At 48.3% G+C, this 25122-nt stretch overlaps 1 protein-coding gene across 6 annotated transcripts in view; it reads left to right on the forward strand.

Moving 5' to 3' along the window:
• MEGF11 (multiple EGF like domains 11) overlaps positions 1–25122 on the forward strand; it is a 219155-nt gene extending 194033 nt beyond the window's left edge. Inside the window, exons 13-25 of one of the 6 annotated variants that reach the window (XM_041744104.1) lie at positions 12–158; positions 525–659; positions 5856–5984; positions 7005–7133; positions 7634–7762; positions 8477–8605; positions 10134–10370; positions 11903–12021; positions 14076–14142; positions 14763–14864; positions 17272–17328; positions 23943–24149; positions 24776–25122. In XM_041744104.1, the coding sequence (XP_041600038.1) occupies positions 12–158; positions 525–659; positions 5856–5984; positions 7005–7133; positions 7634–7762; positions 8477–8605; positions 10134–10370; positions 11903–12021; positions 14076–14142; positions 14763–14864; positions 17272–17328; positions 23943–24149; positions 24776–24936 (1748 nt within the window). In that variant the 3' untranslated portion in view covers positions 24937–25122. Of the gene's footprint in view, positions 1–11; positions 159–524; positions 660–5855; positions 5985–7004; positions 7134–7633; positions 7763–8476; positions 8606–10133; positions 10371–11902; positions 12022–14075; positions 14143–14762; positions 14865–17271; positions 18158–23942 lie in introns of those variants that run through there. The other 5 variants (XM_041744100.1, XM_041744105.1, XM_041744103.1 and 2 more) reach the window with 5 other exon arrangements.

The raw sequence follows: 25122 nt of genomic DNA on the forward strand, positions 1-25122 counted from the left end.
CTGGCCCACAGGCATCCGCTGTGACAGCATGTGTCCGCCTGGTCGCTGGGGTCCCAACTGCTCTGTCTCCTGCAGCTGTGAGAACGGTGGCTCCTGCTCCCCAGAGGATGGGAGCTGCGAGTGTGCCCCTGGCTTCCGAGGACCCTTATGCCAGAGAAGTAAGGCTGAGCCCCCACCCCACAGATGGCTCACCCTCCCCACCCCTTCCCTGTTGGAACTAGACCTGGCCTGAGAGGGGCTGGGTTCACGGAATCAGCCCCCATCCTGTTCCTCCCTCCTAGTCCCCTTCTCTTCCTGTGCTGGCTTTTCTGTCCCAAAGTTCAGGGCCCAGCCAGGGTCCTCAGTGGAAACAGGACTAGACCACACTCCTCTCTGCAGAGGACAGGCCCTCAGAGGTGCAGGGTAGAGACAGTTCTCCCTATACCCTTAAGGAGCCTCCCTTCATCCCTGTGTGGGACAGGACAGGTAGCCAAGCTGACTGGGGCCCCTGAGGCTGCTGACCACTGTCTCCACTTCATCCCCAGTCTGCCCCCCTGGGTTCTATGGCCATGGCTGCGCCCAGCCCTGTCCACTCTGCGTGCACAGCAGCGGGCCCTGCCATCACATCAGCGGCATCTGTGAGTGCCTCCCTGGATTCTCCGGAGCCCTCTGCAACCAAGGTAGTGTCTCCAAGGGAAGTGTGGGCCAGGGAGGTGAGACATCCTGGGAGGGAAGTGGCTGGAAGGAGGGGCTTGGGGATTCTCATCATACTCTGTGGAGGCAGCTCCCTGCCCATCAGGGCTTCAGGGCTTCAGGGCTTGGGCCTACCTTTCTGCGAATTAGTTACCAGCAGGCATGAGACAAAGGTATTATGCAGTTAAAGGAACAGGCTCAGAAAGGTTAAATAACTTCTCCGTGGTCTCACAGCTAGAAAGTGGCAGAGCTGAGAAATTCTTACTCCAAAGCTGATGAAAAGTGAAATTCGTATAACTGACTTCTGCATAAGAAGTGTCCCCAAATGGCTTATGCTGAGTGCCAAGTAGTAAAGGCAGAGGATGATGTGGGAACTCAGAGGAGACAGTTCTGGCATGGGCTTGAAATGGCAACTTCCCAGCCCTTTCCCCCCCTCTCCCCACAATCCGGCCAACCTCACTGATCCCTCTCGGCACACTTTCCTGTCTCAGCCGCAGAAGCCTTTGCAACTCCACCTCCAGCCAACCTCCACCACTCAACAGGACTCCAAAAGGGAGATAAAGCTTATTTGCATTGGTGTGCTGCTAAACTGGCTCTCTGTAGAGGAAAAGCCTTGCTTTGTAACATTTGCCAGCAAGTTCCATGATCTAAGTATCTCCACCATGGCTGACTCTGTGGCACCAGGGGTTTACCATGGGTCACAAATTCCTGAATATTTAACAACCAGTGTGAAGGTAGAAGCTGGCCCCAGCACACACCGCTGCTTATTGTCATCCCTGGCTCAGTTTGGCCAAAGTGGCGTTGATTTGCGAGATGGTTCTGTGCTACGCAGGCCTTCAGCTAGGCCTCAGCCTAAGAGGCAGAGAAGGAAGAAAGGCGGAGAGTAAGCAGCACGGGTGTGGACATCCAACTGTCCAGCAGTGGGGAGAGGCTGTGGGATGCAGGGGCTGGGTGGGGATGGCAGAGGGGACTGAGAATGTAGCCTGGGGCCTTTGGGACAGCTTTGAACACAGGGTTACAGAATTTGCACTCTGTCCTGTAAGGAGCAAAGAGATCTCAGACTAAGGTAAACTTAGAGCTTAAAGCAACTTGAAGGTCATCTGTGCAAGAATCTCATCTGATCTGTGTTTAAATGCTTCCACTGAGAGCTCACTACCTCCCGGGGGAGCAGATCCTTTTGATGAATAATCACCACTGAGCTGGGCTGGCTTTGTAAGTGTATGGGCCGTTAATATGGATGAGTGGAAAGTTCACTCCGTGATGCTTTGAGGTCATGAGAAGTTTGGGCTCCAGGGAAGTATATGTGACAGTTTCATTTGCTTGCAGCCCTCCTAGGACAGTTTAATCATAACCTGACACGTCGAGGTTTACTTATTAAACATCGGAGAGCCAGCCGTCAATACAGATAGGCTGGGTCTAAATTAGGATCTAAGCAGCCCGAGGAGTAACTCTCAGATCCTGCGATGTCTGATTTATCGCCCGCTGGCCTAATGAGTATTTTCCACATATAGATCTAATAGAGTTTGCTATTAATGGCAACTGCCCTGGTTAAGTCTCAAGCCTTATAAAAAATGGAACTGACACTTTCTAATGACTGGCTTTCCAGCGAGTTACAAATTACAGACACTGCTTATGCAGAATCATTAAACATAGATTAAATATAACCAGATGTTTTCTTTTCACCAGCCCCCTTCTCCACCGCCCCTTTTTGCCTCACTCTTGATTCAGCTAAGAAGTCGACCAATTAATGTATTAGACTGATCGCATTAGCAGCTCTGTAGGTGAATTTGTCAGTCTTGTGTGAGTGAGAAAGACTTCAAAGATGAGACTATCTTGTTAGAGCAGCTCAGAGCTGGTTTGGGGACTATGGGGAGGTGGAGCAGTCCACTCCACACTGCCCATGCAGGGCCAGGACTGGGGAATAGGCTCCCCAAATCAAGCACTTCCCAAAGGCTGGGAAGAGGAGGAGTGGCAACCTGCTGTTCTGGAAGCTGAAGCTGGAACCTGAGCTGCAGGTGGCAAGGTGTATGTCATCTGCCCCAGAAGGAGCTGAGGTTATTGCCAGGGTTAAAACAGGGCCCCACATCAGCCATCCCACTCCCCACAGCTGTTAACTATGGCCTGAGACCAGTGGGAGGGGTGAGGCTCCATTTCAAAGACAAAGCAACAGGGGCACCTGGGTGGCTCAGGGCATGATCCCGGGATCCTGGAGTCCTGCATCCGGCTCCCCACAGGAAGCCTGCTTCTCCCTCTGCCTATGTTTCTGCCTCTGTGTGTCTCTCATGAATAAATAAAATCTTAAAAAAAAAAAAAAAAAAAAAGATGAGGAAACAGGATTGAGAAGGGATCATAGGGTCTGCTCAAAGGTGCTTGGCTAGTAAGTGGCAGATCTTCCCAGCTGTGTGACCTTGGGCAAGTTAGATAATCTCTCGGTCCCTCAGTTTCCTTATCTGTGAAGTAGAGTTAATAATAGAGTAATAATTAGAATATCTAACATTGACAGTATTACAAAAGATTGACTAATACTTGTGAAGCACCTTGAACAATGTCTGGAGCACGTAAGTGCCATAGAAGTATCTGTTGAATACGTGAATAATATTAAGACCCAAACCCAAAGCTTTAGATTGGAGCTTTAGATCCTGCCTTAATTATTTGTCCCAATCACTGATCATGTCCAGAAGGGCACAGGGCGGACATAGAGCCCAGGCTCCAGCTGCCCACAATCTGGTTGGGGAAGGGCTGGCAATGGGAAGCAGTGTGGCATAAAAAGAGGGTGTGAGCCCAAGGGCTAAGAGAACTAGGTCCTGGGTAAGTTGTTTCTCTTCAAGAATCAGCACTTTCCCGTGATCCTCCATGTATGTAGCTCAGCTGACTGAGGGCCTCGGGGATTCAAGGAATTCCTTTCCCATGACAGGAATGCAAGGAAGCCTTCTTTGAGGTAGGACTGACTAGAAGTGGGCTTTGAGGAGAGAAGGTTGAACTGAGAAGAGCTCGAAAAGATAGGAGTCACTGATCCCAGTAGAACCTACTGGAAGGCCACTGCACCTAGGGCCTGTTTTGGATTATTTTGGCCATTTTGGATTATTTTCTGAGTGTCATGCACTGTGCTGGGCACTCAGACATGGCAAAGGACATGAGAGCCAAATTCCCTGCCCTCACAAAGCCTGTAGTCTAGAGGGGGAAATTCAGAGCTCAGTCTTCACCAAGAGAACTCGGGAGTTGAAGGGCAGCCAGTTTACTTCCACAGGTTCAGCCACCCTGCCTGGTTTTTCCAGGCATCATGGAAGACAAAGACATGGGTAGAACTCAGGCCTGGCCTGAAATCAGCTCACAGGTCCCAGTAACAGAAGACTAGGGAAGAACAGAGAGTATGGAAGTTCAAATAGGGACATAACTCCCCAGAACAGAGATGATGGGCAAATCAGGATTAAGTTCAGTTATGAGTGACATAAAAATCCCAAATAACTGGCTTAAAATGACAAACATTAGCTCCCTCAGAAAGAAGAAAGAAAGAAAGAAAGAAAGAAAGAAAGAAAGAAAGAAAGAAAGAAAGAAAGAAGGAAAGAAGGAAAGAAAGAAGAAAGAGAAAGAAGAGAGAAAGAAATTGAACAAGGAAAAAAAAGAAAAAAGAAATTGAACAAGAAAGAAATGATCCAGAAGCAGACCAGTGGAGAATGGCAGGGGATCTTACAAAGAGATCAGGGACCAGCCTCTTCCTGTCTTGTAGCTCAGCCGTCCTTGGCAGATGACCTCCAACTCTGAGGGAAGGTAGTTGCTTAAACTCCAGCCACCTTATCCATAGTTGTTAATCCATAATCCATATTATCCTTCAACAAGGATGAGGAATGGACAATAAAGACATGCATTTCCACTTACCAGATTGTAGTCACATGGCCATACCCAGCTGTGCAGGAGCCTAAGAAATGAAGTCTTTATTGCGGGTGGCCATAAGCCCAGCTAAAACTCCAGATTTTACTTCTAAGGAAGAACAGACTGGATTATTGAAGGACTAGCAGCCTACTGCCAAGGGATCATGGGGAAGCTAGCATTTAAAATGAGTCTTAGGGGCACCTGGGGTGGCTCAGGTGGTTAAGCATCTGATTGTTGATCTCAGCTCAGGTCTTGATCTCAGAGTTGTGAGTTCAAGCCCTGCCTTACCACAGGGTAAGATTGCCACAGCTGGACAGGAGGGTCAGGGAAGTTCTGGAAGGGAACAGCTGGAGCAAATACATGGGGTGTTATAAGGAAGTGGTGTGTGGGCCAGTGGCTTATGTGTCTGGGAGAGAGGGGTAGTCACCAGGTGAAGGAGCTTAAGTGTTGATGTTTAGGATCCAGATTTTATTCTGGGGCAGTGGGGAGCCACAGAGGATGTTTAAGCAGGGCACAGAAGTGTCCTGAAGAGAGCGATGCTTTAGAGAGCTCAAGTTGTAGGAAGCAGGTAAAGGATGACCTGCAGGGGAAATGAGAGGTAGGTGCTCTATTAGCACTCAGCCCTAGTTCTCTAGGAACTTGCAGTCTGGTTGAGGAAACCAGCCCTTCCTTTAGGGACCACGGAGTGACTCCTTCAGGACAGGTGAGAACCACAACCCTACAAGTGACTCAAAGTGGGAATACCACAGGAGCTCAGTGTGAGCCCAGGAAGGCTGTCCTGAAGCTGAGCCAAGCCTTGAGGGACAGGTGGGATTTGGAGAGACAGAGGAAGCAGGTGGGCAGAGAGTCCTCCAGAGTCTGCACGCCGACCTCACCCTGCACTCAAGACCTCTCCTTCCAGCTACAAACTGTCATCCACCCTCATGCCTATGGGATCAGTGATGCTGGCAAGAATGTGGTAATGGAAAGCAGAAGGCTGTGGAGCAGTGTGGGGAGCACTGGACTGAGGGTAGAGGCAGGATTCCCAGGCTCATGGCTTCCATCTGTGAGGCCCAATTCAAAAGACTTCACCCCTCTGGGCCTCAGTCTGTGCCTTCAGAGGGGATCATTGAGCCTCCAGAAAAATGCAGCTGTGGGCACAAGAGGGGAACTAATTTATGTACAATGGGAGAAGGGTGATGGGGCTGTGGAGGTGGGCAGTTCCCATCCAGATCTGTGAGCCCAGGGCTGGCATGGCTGTGGCCTGGGAACTTCTAGGGGCGCAGCAGCTGTGTGTGGTGGTGTGGGGAGTACAGGCTGTCCTGTGCCCACAGTGTGTGCTGGAGGACACTTTGGGCAGGACTGTGCCCAGCTCTGCTCCTGTGCCAACAACGGGACCTGCAGCCCCATTGATGGCTCCTGCCAGTGCTTCCCTGGATGGATTGGCAAGGACTGCTCACAGGGTAAGCAGCTGCCCAAGGAATGCCCTCCACCAGGAGTCAGGCCCCCAAACACACCCTCCTCCTTGCCCAGAACCTCTTCATCCCCTGGTGCCTCCACCTGCCAGGTCTGAAATGGAATGTCCACCCGCGTCCCAATTAGAGTCCCACAACTAACATGATGAGTTATTAGGATTGATCGTTGGCATCATTAACTGTTAGTATTAAACGTATTGACATTGTTTGGAATACTGCTGATACTACTGAGAACTAATACTCCATGAGCACCTGAGCAAGGAGTAGCCTTTAAGTTTGGTTGAAGAGGAGGAGGGGACAGGGACTAGCATTCTGGGGTTTGGAATGGGGAAGTGAGGTGACGCCAAGGCATTCACTTCACAGGGGTGAGAGCGTCCCCTGAGTGACCCATGTGATGTCCTGGGCACATAATAAGCCCGGACAAGGCATTGTAGAAGCTCTTCTTGTCAGGTGCACCCAATCTGATATGGAGGTGACAGGGACCAATCTAAGGGTGGAGGCTTAATCTCCACCCTGGAGCACCTTGTCTGATGGGCGAGACAGGGACAGTACCACTAGGGAGGCCCCAGTTAGATGGCCTGGCCTGAGGGAATTTCCATTCTGGTGGAGGAGACTCAAGTGTCATCCTCAGGAAGCTTACCAACCGAAAGTGGGGAGTCCCTATCCTGGAAAAGTCCCCGTTGTCACAGGGAAGTTAACACACAGTGTTCACACTGTAAACTGCAATGTTTAGTTTACCACACACACCCACGTGCTCCAGATCACAGCCAGTCCCCCTGAGAAGGGAAGTTCAGGAGCCCTCAGAGCTGGGAGAGTGGGCAGAGAATATGGGCTTCATGGGAATCCCGGGTAAGTGGGCCAAGAGGGGAGTGGAGAATTCTGGGAACAGCGGGTCAGGAAGGCAGGAAATACCAGCTGGGTGTATCCTGGCATCTTGGCTGACTGGTCTCTCTCCCTGTCTGCTTCGCTCTGCCTCGCCCTCACCCTCTGCATCCCTCCCGCCCCCAGCCTGCCCACCGGGGTTCTGGGGCCCCGCCTGCTTCCATACGTGTAGCTGCCACAACGGGGGGAGCTGCAGCGCTGAGGATGGGGCCTGCCACTGCACCCCTGGCTGGAGGGGACTCTTCTGCACGCAGCGTAAGTCCTGCCTCCCGGCCGCCCGGCTATTTGGAATCCCATGCTGCGGCCTGCTGGCTGCCTTGGGCATCGTCCAGGTCTGTGGAAAGGAGGAGGAGGCGGGCCCAAGGGTCAGGAACGACCCCCACCCCACCAGAGGATTGGGAAACCTGGATGGATTCAGGGGGTCGGATGGCCCTGTGTCCTGGAAGGTCAGGGCTGGAAGGCACTCTGGCAAGCACCTAGACCAGACCCCCTGGACAGAGGGGCCCAGAGGGAGGAACAGCCTGTGGCTGCACAGCAGGGAGACCCCCGCCTGGCCTCTAGCGCTAAGGCACCTTGGCGTAAAGGACCCCTCACAGCCACCCCTACCCCTTCAGCCTGAGCATCCAGAGTGCAGACAGCTGAGGAGAGGCGCAGGGTCTCACTGGCCCTCACCCTGTGCTCAGAGAAAGAGGCAGCAGATGGACAGGTTTGGTCCCAACTGTACTGCTGCAGTGGTCCCCACCCTGTTTCTCCAGGCTGCCCTGCAGCGTTTTACGGGAAGGACTGCGGGCGCGTGTGCCAGTGTCAGAATGGTGCCAGCTGTGACCACGTCAGCGGCAAGTGCACCTGCCGTACGGGCTTCACCGGGCGACACTGTGAGCAGAGTAAGCTGTCCCAGGCCCTGCCCCGGGGTGTCGGTGCCGGGCATCAGCCTTCTGCCAGGGAAGCCTCTCCCAAGTCCACTCATTCAGGGCTCTCTGCACCTCCTGTTCCCTGGAGTTTGGGAGCAGCTTCCAAGAAAAAAGGCTGAAGGAGGTCATGTCTACGTCAGTGTTTATAGTTTTTCTTCCTCCAGTTGTGGGGAGGGGAAGGATGGAGGATGCTGAGAGAACAGAGTCCTGAGAGGGTACTGAAGGAATAAAAAGAGACAGGTTTTTGTTTTTTTGTTTTTTTTTAAAGATTTTATTTGAATAGAAAGAATGAGAGAGAGAGCACGTGTGCATGAGCAGGGGGCAGAAGGGAGAGGAAGAGGGAGAAGCAGACTCCCTGCTGAGCAGAGAGCCTGACTTGGAGCTCAATCCCAGGACCCTGGTATCATGACCTGAGCTGAAGGTAAACGCTTAACCAGCTGGGCCACCCAGGCACCCCTGGAGACAGATCTTCTTGAATTCTTTGAAGCCTCAATGACACCCCGCACAGGGCCTGGCATGTGGAAAATGCTGCATAAATGTGTCAAGTGGGGAGGAAGTAGGAGTGGGTATCCCCCACTCAGGGCTAAGGTGCTCCGTCCACCCCCAGGCATCAAAACTGAACCACAGTGGGATGGGGAGAATGGGTGTATCTCACTGGCTATCCCATCTCTTCTTCATGCTACACAGGATGTGCCCCAGGAACCTTTGGCTATGGGTGTCAGCAGCTATGTGAGTGCATGAACAATGCCACCTGTGATCACGTCACTGGTACCTGTTACTGCAGCTCTGGATTCAAAGGAATCCGGTGTGACCAAGGTAATACACAGGTGGAGAGAGTCCCTAGGCAGGGGGCTCTGGAGAGAAGCCCATGGAGGCAGGACCTAAAAAAGATTCCAGTGGGAACAACTGGATTTCATAAGGACAGTTTGTGACTTCCCTTTTACTTTTGGAAGGAGACCAGAAGGGGTATGTTGCAGAGGGGGAGGCAGAGGCTACAGGTACTGTGTATTAAAGGCAGATGGAGCAGGAGCCTCTCAGTCTTGGTTTCCCCATGCTCATCCTTGGCCAAGTTTCCTGTGAGCCAAACAAGGGTAACCGCAGCTAGTCCTGTGGAAAGGCCAATGGACAGCTGAAGATGGGCCAAATTCTGGTCCTGCCATTACCTGCTAGATGTCCTGGGCAAGTCATTTCATTTTACTGGGCTTACTATTCCACATGCAAAGTAGGAAGGGTAGATTAATCTTTGTCTCCCAGCACAGTACAAGGTTCTGTTGAGGGCCAAGGAGTCCAAAGGGGCTCAACCTGGGCTCCAGCTCTACACTCAGAGGACACCCCATAGTACAGTTGTGAGGACCAGGTATAGATAATACGAATAGAGGACTCAGCACAGTCCTGGCACATATGCAAACAATAACTGATTTTTGTATACATAAGAACCCTTTGTGAAGTGCTGCAAACAAGGGATTATATCGTTTGTTCTAGAGGATGAGGAATGAGAATGGGCTCTCAATTATCCACAGAGGGAGCCATAAGACATTCCCATTGCATCCTGATGATATAGAGAATGATAACGCAGCACGTTACTTCCCCAAGGATGTTCGCTAGCTCCAGTCAGCCAGTTGCTGATAGCCAAGTAGAAGTCTGAACAGTGCCAGGCAGCAGGATGACCCCCACTGTGGGCTTAGATCAGTATGGAGCAGCAACGGTATGGAGAGTTAGCCCACACATTTATCATCATGAGGGGTTTTGTAGACAATAATCCTGGGCACAAATGCACTTTCATTGCCAGTCTGTCATATGGTGCTCACAGTTCCCTGGGGAGGGTGGGATTACTGTCCCCATGTTACAAATGGGCAAACTGAGGACTTGGGAGTCACACAACTGGTAAGCAAGGAGATGGGCTGAGTCCAATTTTTCCCAACTTCTGAGGAAGCTGACTTTACCAATTACTGGTTATATGATCTTGGGTAAGTTATATAACCTTGCAATGACTTCGATTCCTCATCTGTGAAAGAGAAATAATTAAACAGGCCCTATCTCATATGGCTGCTGGGAAGATCAAATGAGTTAATATCTGTAACTCAGTTTTTAGAACAAAGTACTCAGTAAACATTTGTTATTTGCCATCCAGATTACATCTTTTCTTTGCCATGTCACTGAAACTCCATCCCCTGTAGGCAGTTGAAGAAACAGGCACAGTGAAGGATAGGGTAACAAAAGGATTGAAGAATAGGGCCAAAGACCAGAACACCCAGGTCTCCTAAAGTTAGAGGGTTCTAGGCTCTGAGCCAAGATCTGAAGCGCAAGGAGGCCTGCCCCACTCAGGTCCTCCCTCCATCCGCAGCTGCCCTCATGATGGAGGAGCTGAATCCCTACACCAAGATCAGCCCAGCGCTGGGTGCAGAGCGGCACTCAGTGGGTGCTGTCACAGGCATCGTCCTCCTGTTGTTCCTCATTGTGGTGCTGCTGGGTCTGTTTGCTTGGCGCCGGCGGCGACAGAAAGAGAAGGGCCGTGACCTGGCTCCCCGTGTCTCCTATACACCTGCCATGAGGATGACCAGCACTGACTACTCGCTCTCAGGTAAGGGCTATGCCCTCAGCATCCCCTCTTCTACACACACACGCATCCACCCACACACACCAGGAAGAGCCACATGATATCCCTGGGGAGACCCAGGTTTATTGTCGAACTTAAAGTGGTCATGCTTGCAGGATTGTCCTTCTGGGGCTGGATGCTCAGATTCTCCTGGAGAGACAATGCAGGTGGGGAGCAGGAGCCTACTTGGAAAAGGTAGATAGGGTTTTATGAGAATGTCATTTCCTGGGTGCTTAGCTCTGAGCAGCTATGATTAGGAGCCTCCTTCCATTCCCCCAGAGCTTCCCAACTTTCTCACTGGGCTTTGGCCACAGAAACACCTAAACAGTAACTTTCCTAACTCCAGGGGAACCTCTTCCTGGCCCTAACTGGCCCTGGAGCTATTTCCAAGCCCTGTTCCATCTTTGTTTCCTTGGTGAAGGCCTCAGAGCAACTCTCCCTCCCAGTTCCCAGAGTTAGGAGGGTCCTATTGATACAGTGGAAGGGGATGGTGCCTGACTTGGGGTGAAGAGGGAGTTAAAAGTTTGGGCAATGACCCAGGATGTCCACAAATTTGATAATATCTCCAATGGGCATTCTATCTACAGTTTGAATGAGGTGGAGGTGGGGCTGTTGTGCCAGAACCCTGGACTGCTGCCTTAGAAATGAGGCTGTTTGCTGCATATTTAGTTAAACAGGAGAGATCAAAATGCTCTGAAATTGCCCATAGCCCTGGGCCACACAATGCTGGGCCTATCTGGGTAAGCACAAGGATCATCACGTTGTCCAGCTAGCTCCATTAACTTATGGCTGACCTATAGCCTCCTGCATCTTGGATTTAGAAAACCAAGATCACATCAGCCCATTCCTGCTAAGTACTGCCTAACATGTCCCAACTCCATGCCAGGCGCTACAGGGTAAACAGGGGCAGCCTAGCTGTGACCCTGCCTTCAGAGAGCTCCTGGCCTACTTGCCTCCCTGGGTTTCAGCCAAAGCACATATCCCCTGGTGAAATTCCAAGCCCACAGAGATGATTTGGGGATTTTCTTCTGTGACTATAATGAGTAAGTTTGGCTGAATTCCCACACCATTCCACTGGAATTCCCCAATGCTGTGGAGGGGTCCTGGAATCCACAAGAGGGCAGCACTGGGACTAAGAGGATTCTCTTTATGGCCTCACTCCTGGGATAGATCTCAGAGGGAGGCAGGGGAGGGTCGTCAGCACAGCCCTCAGTAGCAACTCAGGGACACATGAGGCAGTCAGAGCCAACACTCCTCATCCATGCTCTAGCTGCTGAGTGCCACCCTCCACCCTGGCAAGCCTAACCTGCATCCTGCAGGGAGGGATACCATGAAGGAAGAGACAAGGCTCTACAGATTTCTGTGGAGACAGTGGATACCAGAAAGCTGGGGGATGGGGGACTTAGGTGTCTCTCTTTGCAGAGCACTCCCAAGGCTGCCCAGCCCAAGTGTTAATATTGGGGTATCTCATGCCAGGGGCAGGGGTATGATGGTATGGCACCTTGTTCTCTTCCCAGATTTGTCTCAAAGTAGCAGCCATGCCCAGTGCTTTTCCAATTCCAGCTACCACACACTGGCGTGCGGGGGGCCTGCCACCAGCCAGGCCAGCACTCTGGACAGGAACAGCCCCACCAAGGTACCGGGCCCTTGACTCCCTAGCCCCTACCCACTGTCCTCCCAATGAGCCTTCACTTCTGCACTCCACCTGGAGGGTTCATGTGGAACTAACTGTCAAAACATTAAACACAGCCCTGTGATCCATGGGACATGTAAACACTGGGAAGTATTTAACAGGAAGCCAGCAGGTTATATGGAACCAACAAGTGCCATGTAACCAGCAGACATCATGTATAACCCACCCATAGCATCATTCTATAGGATATATACCCCCACACACCTGTGTGTAAGGAACTGGTACCAAATCAGGTGATCATCATGTGGAGCCGTCTCTTCACATAAACCATGTAGGCACTTTTGCCATATAACATGTAATCAAAACACTACACCACCTACCACTATCACTACGGTGCCTCTCCAACAGGATGCATGTAACCAGCACCTTTGAGTGTAACTACTATTACTCAGGTACCCACCTGATGCTTATATCTGGCATTCACGTTATTGCCACATACCTACAACCTTTTTTTTTTTTTTTTAAGATTTTATTTGAGAGCTAGAGAACCTATGAGCGAGGGTGGGGACAGGCAGGTGGAGAGCCAAGCAGGGAGCCCAATGTGGGGCCTGATCCCAAAAGCCTGGGATCATGACTTGAGCCAAAGGCAGATCCTGAACCAACTGAGCAACCCAGGTGCCCTTTATCTGCAACCATTTTTCTCAATCAGAACACACACGGAATATGAAACCCAAACATCAGCCATACCCAGTGTTCTCACGGACAGCAAGCCCTACGGGCCTTCGAGGACAGATGTGCGCCACCCTGGACAGGGTCCTCCCTTTACAGCTCCGAGCATAACCCTGGCTGATGGCAAGAGCTCCTCTTATAATCACAGGTTCTTGGGCGAGGATGTTTCAGCCCACATGTGGAGGGAACCCCCTGGCGTGCCAGGACCCATACTTGGTAGAGCAGGGGGTTCAGAATTGTAGAAAAGCCTCAAGGACCACAAAGGTCTGACAGGCTCATGTTGCACACCTCCTGACACCACCTAAGCATGCGCACATGCACACACACACACACAACTGCAGATGCATATGTACAATGGCAGGACTGTTAGGAGGGCAATCCCCAAGCTCCTGGCTTCCTGTAACATCCTTCCTGTGTTGAGAACATGGACAGAAGCAGTTTCCATATTCTAAGCCTCTGCCCTAGAGTTCTGGGAATCCTTTCTCCCTGTCTGGCCCACAGACCCTTAGCAGTGCAGCCTGGACCCCCTAACAATAACATAGACACCGTACAACCCCAAGGGCAACCACTGTCAAGTCAGCACCCCAAGACTACTTTCTTCTACTTGTTCTCAGCCTCAGTTTTCCTAGGAAATGGCAGTGCTGGATGCAGGGTGCAAACAAAGTCTGTGGCCATCATACCCATAGCTTTGGCCCCTCTTCCTATATATCTTCTCAGCTCAGACTTTGATTCTTAGCTTCAGCTTTAGGCTTATCTGAGGAGCTGGAAGCTCAGGGAAGGGGATCTAGAAGGCTCTTGATTAACTAGAGCCACATTATCAAGACTGCAGCAGGTTAGAGGGAAACAATGCCAAGGACGAGGCTTTCCCTTGCTGACACAAAAGGGAGACACACACAGGCCAGGTCAGGTAGCAGAGGTGACAGTGATGTTGCAAACAGCTTCAACACCTCCTTCTGTGCTGGAGATGGCCTCATGTTGCATCTGAGACACTGCCAGAGCCTGTTCTACAGCTCAACCCCACCTGGCTGACCTACTTCCCCTGGCAGAGCCAACCAGCTAGGCTCAGGCCATTTCTTGGCTATTGGGCTGCCCTGCACGACTTTGTCCCAAGGTCTGGAAACCCTACAGTTTCAGCCAGAGAGCTCAGAATGGGGTAGATTCTGCTCCCTGATCTGTCATGCCAAGGTCCACCTAGCTCTTCCTTTTCCTCAATGATCTAAAATGGAGGTGGGGCATGATCATCCTAAGTGTGCTGGGCAAAATGTGAAGGCTGGGCAGGGGCACCTTGGAAGCAAAGGGATTAACTTGCTCTCCTACTCTCCAAACAGCTCAGTAACAAGTCCCTTGACAGAGACACAGCAGGCTGGACCCCCTACAGCTTTGTGAACGTGTTAGGTCAGTAGTGGTTTGAGTCTGGTCTCCTACCATCATGCCCACCTAGTCTCCTTTTTCCACACTGAAGAGGGCCCTGTTCTAGCTCCAAGGGAGGTTAGTAGATGAATCCTGAGCATGGGTTCCCCCAGGGAGAAGGGGTATGGGGAGGAAACCTAAGTCCTTGTTTCAGTTCTCATAAGCAAATGAGGCCCAGGATGCCCCTCCATTTCTATTAGGGGAGAGGGTGGCTATGACCCAAGGACCACAAAGGAAACAGCTAGGGCCTGGATATGGGGCTTCCAGATGCAGGCAGAAAATGTATTCACTGTCTAGGAAAGGGGCTCTTGCCTGAGCCAGGCCCTGCCAAGGTACTCCCTTCCAAGGGCTTCTTCCCTTTGTCCCACTGCCCTGGTGGGCACCAAATTCGGGGGGTGGGAGGTGGGGGTGAGGGAGGAAAGGTAGATGGCCTCAACTCTAACTGATCCCCCTGGCCCTAGCCCCTTTGGATATTATACACAGGGGCCCTAATTCCTTCCAGTTTATCCTACCCTGACCCTCACCCCCTCCATTACCCCACCACCACCCCTCGCCATACCAGGGCCCTGGGAATAATGGCTCCTCCCTGTCATTCCTCTCACTAGACTCCCATTTCCAGATCAGTGCCCTGGAGGCCAGGTACCCGCCCGAGGACTTCTACATTGAACTTACACACCTCAGCCGCCCCGCTGAGCCACACTCACCAGGTCAGACCCAACACCTGCCCTACTCCTTCCTGCCCCTTGACTCACCCCCATGGTCCCAGACCTCTCCCTGTTGAGCCCTCCTCCTCTCAACATGGTTAGTCTACAAGCCCAATCGCCTATCTAAAGGAAGCTTGCCTCGATTCATCCCCCTTCTGCTCCCATTGTGGTCAGTGGATGTGGACAAACTGCTATTAAATGAAAGGAACACAACATAACTGTACTTCCTACAGGCCACAGAATATAATCCCAAACCACTGAGAAATGACTTGAGGGTGGGAACACCTTTGGGGCTCTCTGGACCCTGTGGGTGTGGATGACAAGCCCGATGTCCCCCAGAGAGACCTCAAACCCACCTCTGGCTCAGGTCAAACTCTCCCAGATCATAGGGTAGGGTTGTCAAGCAGGGATCTGGAGAGGCTAAGGAAGGATGTGTCAACCAACATCCTCTCTGCTCTGTATTAGGCTCAAGCTACTGGGTTGAGAAAGATGAAAAAAGGAGACTTGCAAAGTCAGTCCTGCTGTGGGAGGATGTAGAGTTATAGAAATAGATGCTATAGGAGTAAGCATGGTGAATCAACAGAGAACGCAGCTCCCCCTATGAAGTGGCCTCGCTAAGGCAGCACCTTAAGTATACTGGACAACTCTCAGGCTCTAGCTCATTTCTAGAGCTCAAGGAAATGCAGCTCTGCCAACTTCTGCAGGCCCCTGGGTGCAGTAGCACTCAGAAGTATGAAGGTTCTGGATTTATCTGTGCATTGAGCAGTTATGGGCTGCAAAGACCCTGAGTCTGTACCTAGGAGGCTGTGCTCTTGGCTGCGGTTCTCCTGGGCCATGTCTAGGTCTTTCAATAACCCCACCAAATATAACCCTCCCAACGCCCTGCCACCGCCCCCCCCCCCCCCCCCCAACGCTGCATCTCTTTCACAAGGGAGCATCCTCTGGGCTCAGCCCAGATTTCTCCCTGCTTTCTAGATGTACAGTCTAGAGTGTAGCCAGAGCCACCACATGCTATCATGCTATTTTGCCTTACACTAAGGCAGGCTGGTGGCCAACGGGAAAGAATACTTAAGGAGATCTAAGTTGTAGTTTTATGTAGTGTCAGATAAGTCACTGTCCCTCTGTTTCCTGTTCTAAAAAAAAGGAAAGTTAACAGTCTAGCCTCCCTCCCTCAGGAAGGATGAAGAAAGCCCTTGTCTAGTATAAAGGGCTGAACTGATGCCAGGGATACAGCTTGCTAGTCATGTTTCTGAAGGGCACAGGTACCTATAGACCTTTTAGAAGAATAGCAAACTAGAGGAAAACTTGGTTTGGTTCTGCTCTATCACTCAGTAGTGTATGGAAGGCAGGCACAGATTCCGGTAACTTCAATTTAGGAACTCTGTGGAGGAGGTATGGTATGGGGATGTATCTAAACAGCAGCAGGTTGACCTTCAGTGTCCAAAACGGGGGGGAGAGGGGGGTCAAAGGTAGTCACATTGTATTTTAGTAATTATTTGCTGCACGCCTTGCCTGGTAGTGTGTCCTCAGTTAAAAGCTGGGGAAAAAGAAAAGGACTCTGAGCCAGTCATTACAAACTCAACCTAAAAATGCCAGACAGCTTCTTTTCTGGTATCACCAGCAGCAAAGAACCTGAGCTTGGTCCCTAAAGTTTTATGTAGCTAAGGACCATGGCTATAGCTATAGCTAAGGACCATGCATTGTAGGAGCTGGAAAAATTCTGACAGCCAAAAGGGAGAAAAATCCTTCAGACTAAAAATACTAGTAATACTTTTCAAAGACAATTCTCAATTACATACAAATGGTCCACCTCCAAAAATGGGTAACCAAGAGAGCAGTCTATGGATGGAAATGACTACATCCTGAAAAGATGACTAAATCAAGAATCTCAGCCACCTATCCACCTCCCTCCCTGGCTCCACTCAGTTGACTTCAGATCCAGGAGAGGAGGCAGGACCAGAGCTGAGAGGTAAGAAACAGTCTTCAATCCCATTCCAAGATCCAACAGAACTGGGATTTGGAATGTCATACCCTGTCCCCAAGCTAAGAAAGGGCTCTGATTCATTCCTCATCTTATACTTCTGGAGCTTGAAACTTCACCTATAGCGACTTCAGGTGGCATCAGAACTGCCTTTGATCATGTCACTGAAGACCTTGCCCTCATAGTTAAGGTTAAAGAGGAAAAGGAGGGGGTGCTGTAGCTTACCACTAATGCTTCTGAGCCCCGTAAGAATTCCTGCATGGCCAAAATGATTTAGAGTAGATTAATCCCAGAATATTCCTATATCACTAAAGAACTAATTTTATGGGTGAGGGAAAGAAAGGCAAGAAAAAAATAAAGCAAAAACACAAGCAGTCTAAGTAAATGTCACTCACTCTATTTTTCTCTCTTTATACTATTTTAATGCAGGTGCTTGTGGAATGGACAGACGTCAGAACACATACATTATGGACAAAGGCTTCAAAGGTAGAGTATCCAATCCTGACGTCCCATTAGAAAGGGCTTAGCAAGATAAAGAATACAGATCTGAAATGACCAGGAATTCTACCAGAGACACTGCGTACATCTCTTCCCTTACTCCCCCAAAAAAGTAAAAAGACCACAAGACCTGGGGCTGCTGGGTAGCTCTGCTCAGGAGGAGCAATCATAATAATAATGAATTTATATCTCAATTTAAGTTGCACCTGCTTAGCAAGCACTTGTGGGTTTTTTATAGACGCCAAATAAATGTCTTCGGAAATGTAGAATGTCATTACCCACCAATTAGTATGAGTTAAATGGATTATAAATTCTGAAATAAAGTCAATCTACCTGCCCCAGAGGCCTCCTGTCGTTGCGCTGGTGAGGACTGCCACCCCGCACCTGCTGGCTTTCTGGAGTACAAGAATGAAAATAATACCTAGTGTTAATACTTTATGGCACTCTACCCTCAAGATCTCTGCCCCTGACAGCGAGGTCAGACCTAATCCCTAGCACATGGGAACTGCAATTGGATCATCCCTTCTAGAAAGTCTATGAGTGAAACCAAAGATGAAGGTCAGGTCCTGCCCTGGGCTTAGGCCCTACATTTAAATAACAGAATATATGAAATAGGTAACTTTGGAACTATGTCATTTATTACTCTGTCAAGTATTAACTGATCTTAGACTGGGAGCTCTCCAAGGCCTAGTTTCTTCATCTGCCAAGTTGGGACAATTATGCCTATCTATTGTCTAGTAGGGTTATTGTGAGTATCCAATAAAAATCACAGATGGGAAGATTTTGCATATTGTAAAAGGTTGTACTAATTTAATAGGGCTGTCCTTTTGTCTCTGAGGTCTATTTAGGAGTCTCAGCCATACAGAAAGAGATGACTGACAGCAAAGATCCCAGTGAGTATCAGAGATCTAGCTGCGCACCAGAATCACCTGGAAAGCTTATTAAACTTACAGATGTCCACACCCTATCCTCCCAAGACTCTGAAGCAGTATATATAGGGTGGAGTCCTGGAATCTGCATTTGTAATAAGTACTTCAATAACACCCAACTAACACTTAGGAATCACTGGTCTAGACTGACCCAGATTTCCTGTATTACTCTGCTGGTCTTTCAGACTTAGCCTTAGTTATACCGGAAACAACCATTTCCTAAACCAAGGAGAGCTATTCATCTACAGCCCTTGGTGGAGTGGTTAACAGAAGTGGGGTGAGCTAGAGGTGGGTTGTTCTGAGCAAGAGAGCAAGAAGGGCAAGTCTCCATGAACACAGTAGGATGTGCACAGCCCCAAGAGAACAATCTGAGAACAGGAGGTCAACCCTAGGCTTCTGGTCAAAGGACATTACTCCATTGGAAGCATCAATTCTGGCCATTTTCTGCATATTGACTTAAATCTTCCAAATGGAGGCAAACACCAAAACAAAGAAAGCTTTACTGTTATCACTGTGACGTGAGACAGTGAGTTTCTTTCTCAAAGAGGTACAGGAACTGGGTAGAAAAATCTGTTAAGAGACTTTACAGCTCTGAAAATATGCATGACTCAAGCATGGATAAGTTCAGACAGGCCCAATCACCTCAATAAATGAGCACACGACTTTCCTATGCACTTTGTTTTCCTGTGCATTGTGATTAGGGTAACTGCTTTCAGACTTGAAACCATAAATGTAAAACAAAGCTAAGGAGGGCAGTGTCTCTGCCTCAGCGTCATTCATTCCTGTTTTGTGGGATCATGTAGCTGAGAAGGCGAGATTCTGCAGCCAGATTTTGTTTCACCACTCTGGCTATCATCCTTAAAATTAGAGAGAAAAGAAGCTACAGGTAAATGTGCCAACAGGTGTTGGGAACCAACACATCAGAACAAGAGAATTCAAGAAGAGGAAAATGAAATGTCAGTTTGGAACTTTACAGAAATATTTACCAAAGACATGGAATAAACACCACTAGCTGGCCGAACTCCCAAATAAACATTTAATAAACTAGTCTGTACCAGGAATGAAATTATTTCCTAAAACTACTGGGCCAACCCAAATGAAAACCATTAAGAGTGTAGAGTCTGAGTGTTCTCTGAATCAATGAGCAAGCTTTTGGATTCTAGTCCTACTTCTTACTGTGTGGCACTATTAACACTTATTTTCTGCATGTTGGTTTCTAAGTCTGTTAGAAGGATGGGTTTGTACTAGCACCATCTCTAAGGCCCCTTCCAGGTCTTAATTCAGCCAGTGTTCCTTCTTGCCTTTCTAACTTACTTTAGACCTCTGCTCATGGTCATCCTGAAGTTGCATGGCACCACACACTGCCGTGCTAACTCCATTTTACCTCTAAATACCTGTCCATCTCTCCTTCTCCCCTGCAACACAATGACACTATAACAAAATGTCTTATGTTCAATTCCTTGTCTGCCAGGCATTTCAAAGTGCTACAAAAAAATTCTCTCTGGTACTCTCCCCATCACCTTTATGATCCTAAAATGCTGAATCCCAATATTGCTGCCACAAGGAAGCCACCCGTATGCTTTTTGCTAATCCAGCCTCCATGTCTTTCCTTGCAATAACTGTGGGTTCCAAGATAGTTAGGAGTCCAGTGACATTCAGAAAACTTTTTTTAACCAGTGTGGTTCTCCTTCTGACTATGAAATCTCCCTTTTCCTCTCCCCATATTCTTGTCTCTCAATGAAAAGAAGATTGCTAACCTAGGGTCCAGGAAAAAAGACAGCGTGGCTTTCTAATAATAGTCATTGGCTGAGAAGAAACAGATGTTCCGGGCCTGGGTTTTTCCCCAAGAGTGAAATATTGACTTTACCTAGATGTTCTTGTGATCCTAAAAGCCTTAGTAAGTTCAGATCCCACTCAGCAGGCGGCCTTGCAAAGTCATTTCCCCTCTCTAGATTTGCTGCTTCCTTTATAAAATGAAGATGTTTAGGCTCATTACCAAGGCCCCTCCTGCATCTAATGGTATAAGGCTGTGATTTGGGAGGAGGAGGAACTAGATGAGGCATTATAAAGCCAAGCCTTCAGTCCTGATGCTACTAATTACAGGCCTTGGAGGAGTGACTCTCCGAAGCTTAGGTAGCCTTGGTTGACGCTTCCCCTTTCCTTGCAAAATGCCTTAAGTGCAGGGACTGGTAGGGTGAGGCTATAAAAGGATGAGGAAGTGTCTTAGAGAGGTTGGTTGCTCTTTCCCTTACCCCACCCTCCCTGAGGGCAGGCAGGTAGATGACTCAGCTGGAGAGAATAGCTTTCTAAAGTGTAAGTTTTCCAGCTAGACTTGCCCTTTCCTACCTCCAGTCCCCAGAAATAGAATCCAGATTATTCCATAATCCAACACCCTCTCCCTCCTGACCACCTCAATACACACATACAGTTCTCCAGCCTTTCTCTTCCTCTGGCCCCTTTATGGAAGGTACGGCTTCTGCCTGAAACAAATCCCCTCCTCCAACCCCAACTTCTCTTTTATCCACTTAGGTGCATCCCCTGCTGCACAGCAAACTATTGACAGTCTCCTTTATCTGCAGTTTCTCTTTCCTCAGTTTCGGTTACCCAGTAGTCACAATCAAAGTCAATAGTGGCCTGTCACAATGCCTACCCCTAGGTTATTCACCTCATTTCAGGATTTTACATCATCACAAGAAGGGTAGTATAGTACAATAAAATCTTCTGGGAGACCCTATTCATACAATATCTATTACATTATATTGTTATAATTGTTCTATTAGTTATTGTGGTTAATCTTTTACTGTGCTTATAAACTTTAGCACAGGTATGTACGCATAGAAAAAACAATATATAGAGGGTTCAGTACTATCTGTGGTTTCAGGCATCCATTGGGGGTCTTGGAAAGTATCCCAAGGACTGATGGGGTGGGAGGAAATAGGGAGACCGCTGTATACCCCCAAACTTGAAGGCAGCTTTGACTTTTCTGGTGGAAATGAGAAGAGAGGCACTACTGGCTGACTGAGGCTCTGTTAGGCTTTGAGCCACAGCTTCAAGACTCTCCCATTGCCAGAAATAAATCAATCATGGGATAACCACAAAAAGGTTAGAGCTTGGCCTCTCTCTCTCAGTAGGGAGGGCTTGGCTTCAGTGACAGAAGGTATTCCTTGTTGGGGGGTAAAGTGAAGCTATTGCAGCTATGGTTTGTATTTAGTGATCTAGAACAGGAGCATAGGTAACAAGATCCAAGGGGAAAACCCCATAATTGGATACCAGAGAAGACAGGTTGAGCCTTAACTACTTTAGGCAAACTTTATGAGCTTCAATATCCTCATTTCTAAAGTAGTAATCATAGTCCTTCCTGCCCAGCCCTCTTCACAGATGTAACAAGTTTCAAAGGACCTAATCAGAGTGAAGATACTAGCATAAGGGCTACGTTTTCTATCACTATTCTTCAAGTTTTAGAAAACCTGCAACTAAGCTAGCCACAACAAAGTAAAAGGATGTGCCTGGGTAGGGAAGAGAAGAGGGGTTTTAGGACTTTTCACTTAGAAGATGACAGTCTTTCCTTAAGCAGTTCTAGTCCACAGCTTCCAAACCAGCAGCTCAGCTCATCCTGCCTTACTCCCTGGCTGCCAAGTTCATAGAACCTAAAGTGGGACAGATGGCCCATGCTGGGGTTCCTGGACATGACCCCAACCCCTCGTACTAAGAAATAAAGTACTCGCTAAAAGCAACTTCATATGGCTCTGGGCAGACTGTAGCCCAGAACTCCTATCCCCCTTTCCTTATGAGAGCGTCACCAGCAGCTGAGCCTGCTCACTGTCCAGCAAGAATGTTTTCTCCTACCCCTCTCTAGGGTTCTATGCTAGAAAGAGTCTACCACCTCAGACAGGACCAAGGCCAACACCTCTCTCTACCTGTAGGCCAGGATGAGACGGGAAATGCTCTGAGCATGGTTGTGGAGCTCACCCTACTACTGATGAGCAGTGTGACCCTGTGGAGGACACTTCCTCATGCCAAGCCTTGGTTTCCTCATAAGCAGTAAAAGTGAAGGAAAGAATAATTACTGCTCTAGCTACATAACAGGAATAAGGAATGTCTCAATGAACTAATGGGTAAATGTATTTTTGTACAAGATTGAGGAAATGTTACCTACTGAAACAAATATCAGTAACCTTATATCCAGAAAAGTAAATCCCCTCCCAACCAGTCACCTCTTATGGGAAAAAAGACTATTATTAGTGGTGGCACACAACTCAACTTCTGGCCACATGGAGAGTTCTGCTCTTCCAGGATCTAGTGCCCCCTTGAGTTACAATGATCACTTTATTATTATTGTTTTTATTTATTAATTTCACAAGCTGGAAGCAGAGAGCATGTGATGGTTCTAGTGGAAGACTCCAAGAATTTCACCATCTGCTACCACTTAAGAGAAATTTAGAGCTGAGAAACGCAGAAATTTCACCATCTGCTACCTTTTAAAGAAATTTAGACCCCTGAAGACCACTCATTACTGTTAAGCCCCCTACAACTCCATGCTTAGTTCTAGAACCCCTGGCTGGCAGATGGTCACAAAGAATGAGGGCCAGAGTTTCCAGATTACAGAGAATCTGATGCTTTTTCCAGGCAAGTCTTGCCTGACTTGAAATGATCTACAAAAGGCAGTAATCTTCCCAAAAGGGGAAAATGACAGAGGTTGAAGGGGAAGGAGGCTCCCCTTCCTTTCTGTGACTCCCAGTCAGTCTGTCTCTCTCGCTCTCTCTCTCTCTCACACACACAGTTTCTTCCTCCAATGAGCTCCAGTTACCTTGCCTCATATTTGGAAACTAGTCTGCATCCTTTTGTATTCTAACATACCCTGTAGTCTGGGGTGATGTACCTCAGGAGCAACAGGAGAGGAAGCATGAGTTCTCCTAGTATCAGAAAATGACACTGTTTCAGTTAACATTCATAAGAACTCGGGGTATGTGACTTCAGAGGATACACTGGAAGACTTAAGAGAAAACAAGAACTTTCCAAAGGCTAGCCTGAGACTCAAGTGCTTTTTACACCTCTATTACACTTTGGTCTGCCCCATCTCTGATTGCAAGCTTCTCGAGAGCAGGGATGCGCCAAAGTTTGCTGCCTAAAGGTTGCCAAGTTGCTGACACCTGTGCCAAAACACACACCTTCTTTTGAATCTAAGCTTCTTACTCATCAAAATGAATTCCAAGGAAGAATGATACCACAGAACAAAGGCCAAGGAGTCCTGAGGCATGCATTCAAGTCTTGGCACTGCCGTTTATGAGCTTATAGGACATTAGCTAAGCCACTTCATCTCTCTGGGCCTTCCTTCTATAAAATGCAAAGTATCAATTATCTTTGCAGGATTTTGGAAAAGTTAAATAGATGTGAAAGCACATTATGAGTATCTTGAATTAATCCCTTTCTGGTTCTATACCTAACTACTAAGAACAATAATGTCCCTATCCCTCCAAAATCATAAGATGCTTTAGGAAAAGAACTCTGCCTACTCGGAAAGCACTCTTCAACATATTTAAGAAGGAAATCTTGGATTATCATAGGCTTTTACAGCTCTAAGATTCTAAAGGCACATAAACTCCAATCTGTTTCTGGTATTGAAATTAAGTCTTCTGTTCCTGCATATCCTAAGAAATCTCTCTTGCTTTACAGATTACATGAAAGAATCCGTGTGCAGTTCTAGCACTTGTTCCTTGAATAGCAGTGAAAACCCTTACGCCACAATTAAGGACCCACCCATCCTCACCTGCAAGCTTCCAGAAAGCAGCTATGTAGAAATGAAGTCGCCTACGCACAGGGGGTCTCCGTATACAGATAAGCCATCCTTGTCGACATCTAATAAAAATATATATGAAGTTGGTAGGTGTCTCAAATAAGTAACTTAGTGAAATCAGGGCAATAGTGCAACATCTGAAGTAAAAACATGCCCTCTCCACTCAACATGTTTTGAAAACACACCCTTCTTTTGTTGCTTTTTAAGGAATCCAAGGTGAACGGTCTTTCCCAGGATTACCCTCCTCTCATGCAGAAAATCAAATTCTCTTGTCAACTCTGCTTTAAAAAAAATACCAGGACTAGTATGAAAACAGAAATGCTGGGGGTGGGGAGTCAGTAGGGACACACTTCAACTGTTTTTTTTTTTAACTGGGATTTGTATCAACAATCAGAAGAGACGCAATTGCAAGTTTCTAAATCACCATTTTCTACCTTCTCCCAGTTTCACCTATGTCCCTGGGCTTATTAAGACCGCTACCTCCACGATATTCCAAACCTCTTGGTTTTGACTAGAGCTTAAGATTCCGATAGTATACTCACTTAGGTTTTCCATTTCATGAGCAAGCCTCAATCCTAACCCTCATATATTTATCACAGATTTATAAATCCCTGGCTTCTCTCCCTGCCAAGTTAAATAGAACTCTATTCCCCTGAACAAGGCAATCAAAGCTAATCTGTTCTCTGAACTCATTTTTCACTATATTCCTTAGAGCCCACAATCAGTGTGGTCCAAGAAGGCCGTGGTCATAACTCCAGCTATATCCAGAATCCATACGACCTACCTAGGAACAGCCATATTCCTGGTCATTATGACCTCCTCCCAGTAAGACAAAGCCCTGCCAATGGGCCCTCCCAGGACAAGCAGTCTTAAGAGAGAAAAGCCTCTCTTGCAATGTGCTCTGCTGAATATTCTGACTCTGAAAGAAGACAATCCCTTGACTTCAAATACTGACTCCAGCTGCGTATTAGTTATAACTTTCACCTGGAACTAAAGAAGAGCTTCCAAGTGGGACTGGGGTAATTGTTCAAATGGTCTGTTCACAAAGGCAAATCCTAT

Source organism: Vulpes lagopus, chromosome 2 (assembly GCF_018345385.1).
Source record: "Vulpes lagopus strain Blue_001 chromosome 2, ASM1834538v1, whole genome shotgun sequence".
NCBI classification, from domain to species: domain Eukaryota; kingdom Metazoa; phylum Chordata; class Mammalia; order Carnivora; family Canidae; genus Vulpes; species Vulpes lagopus.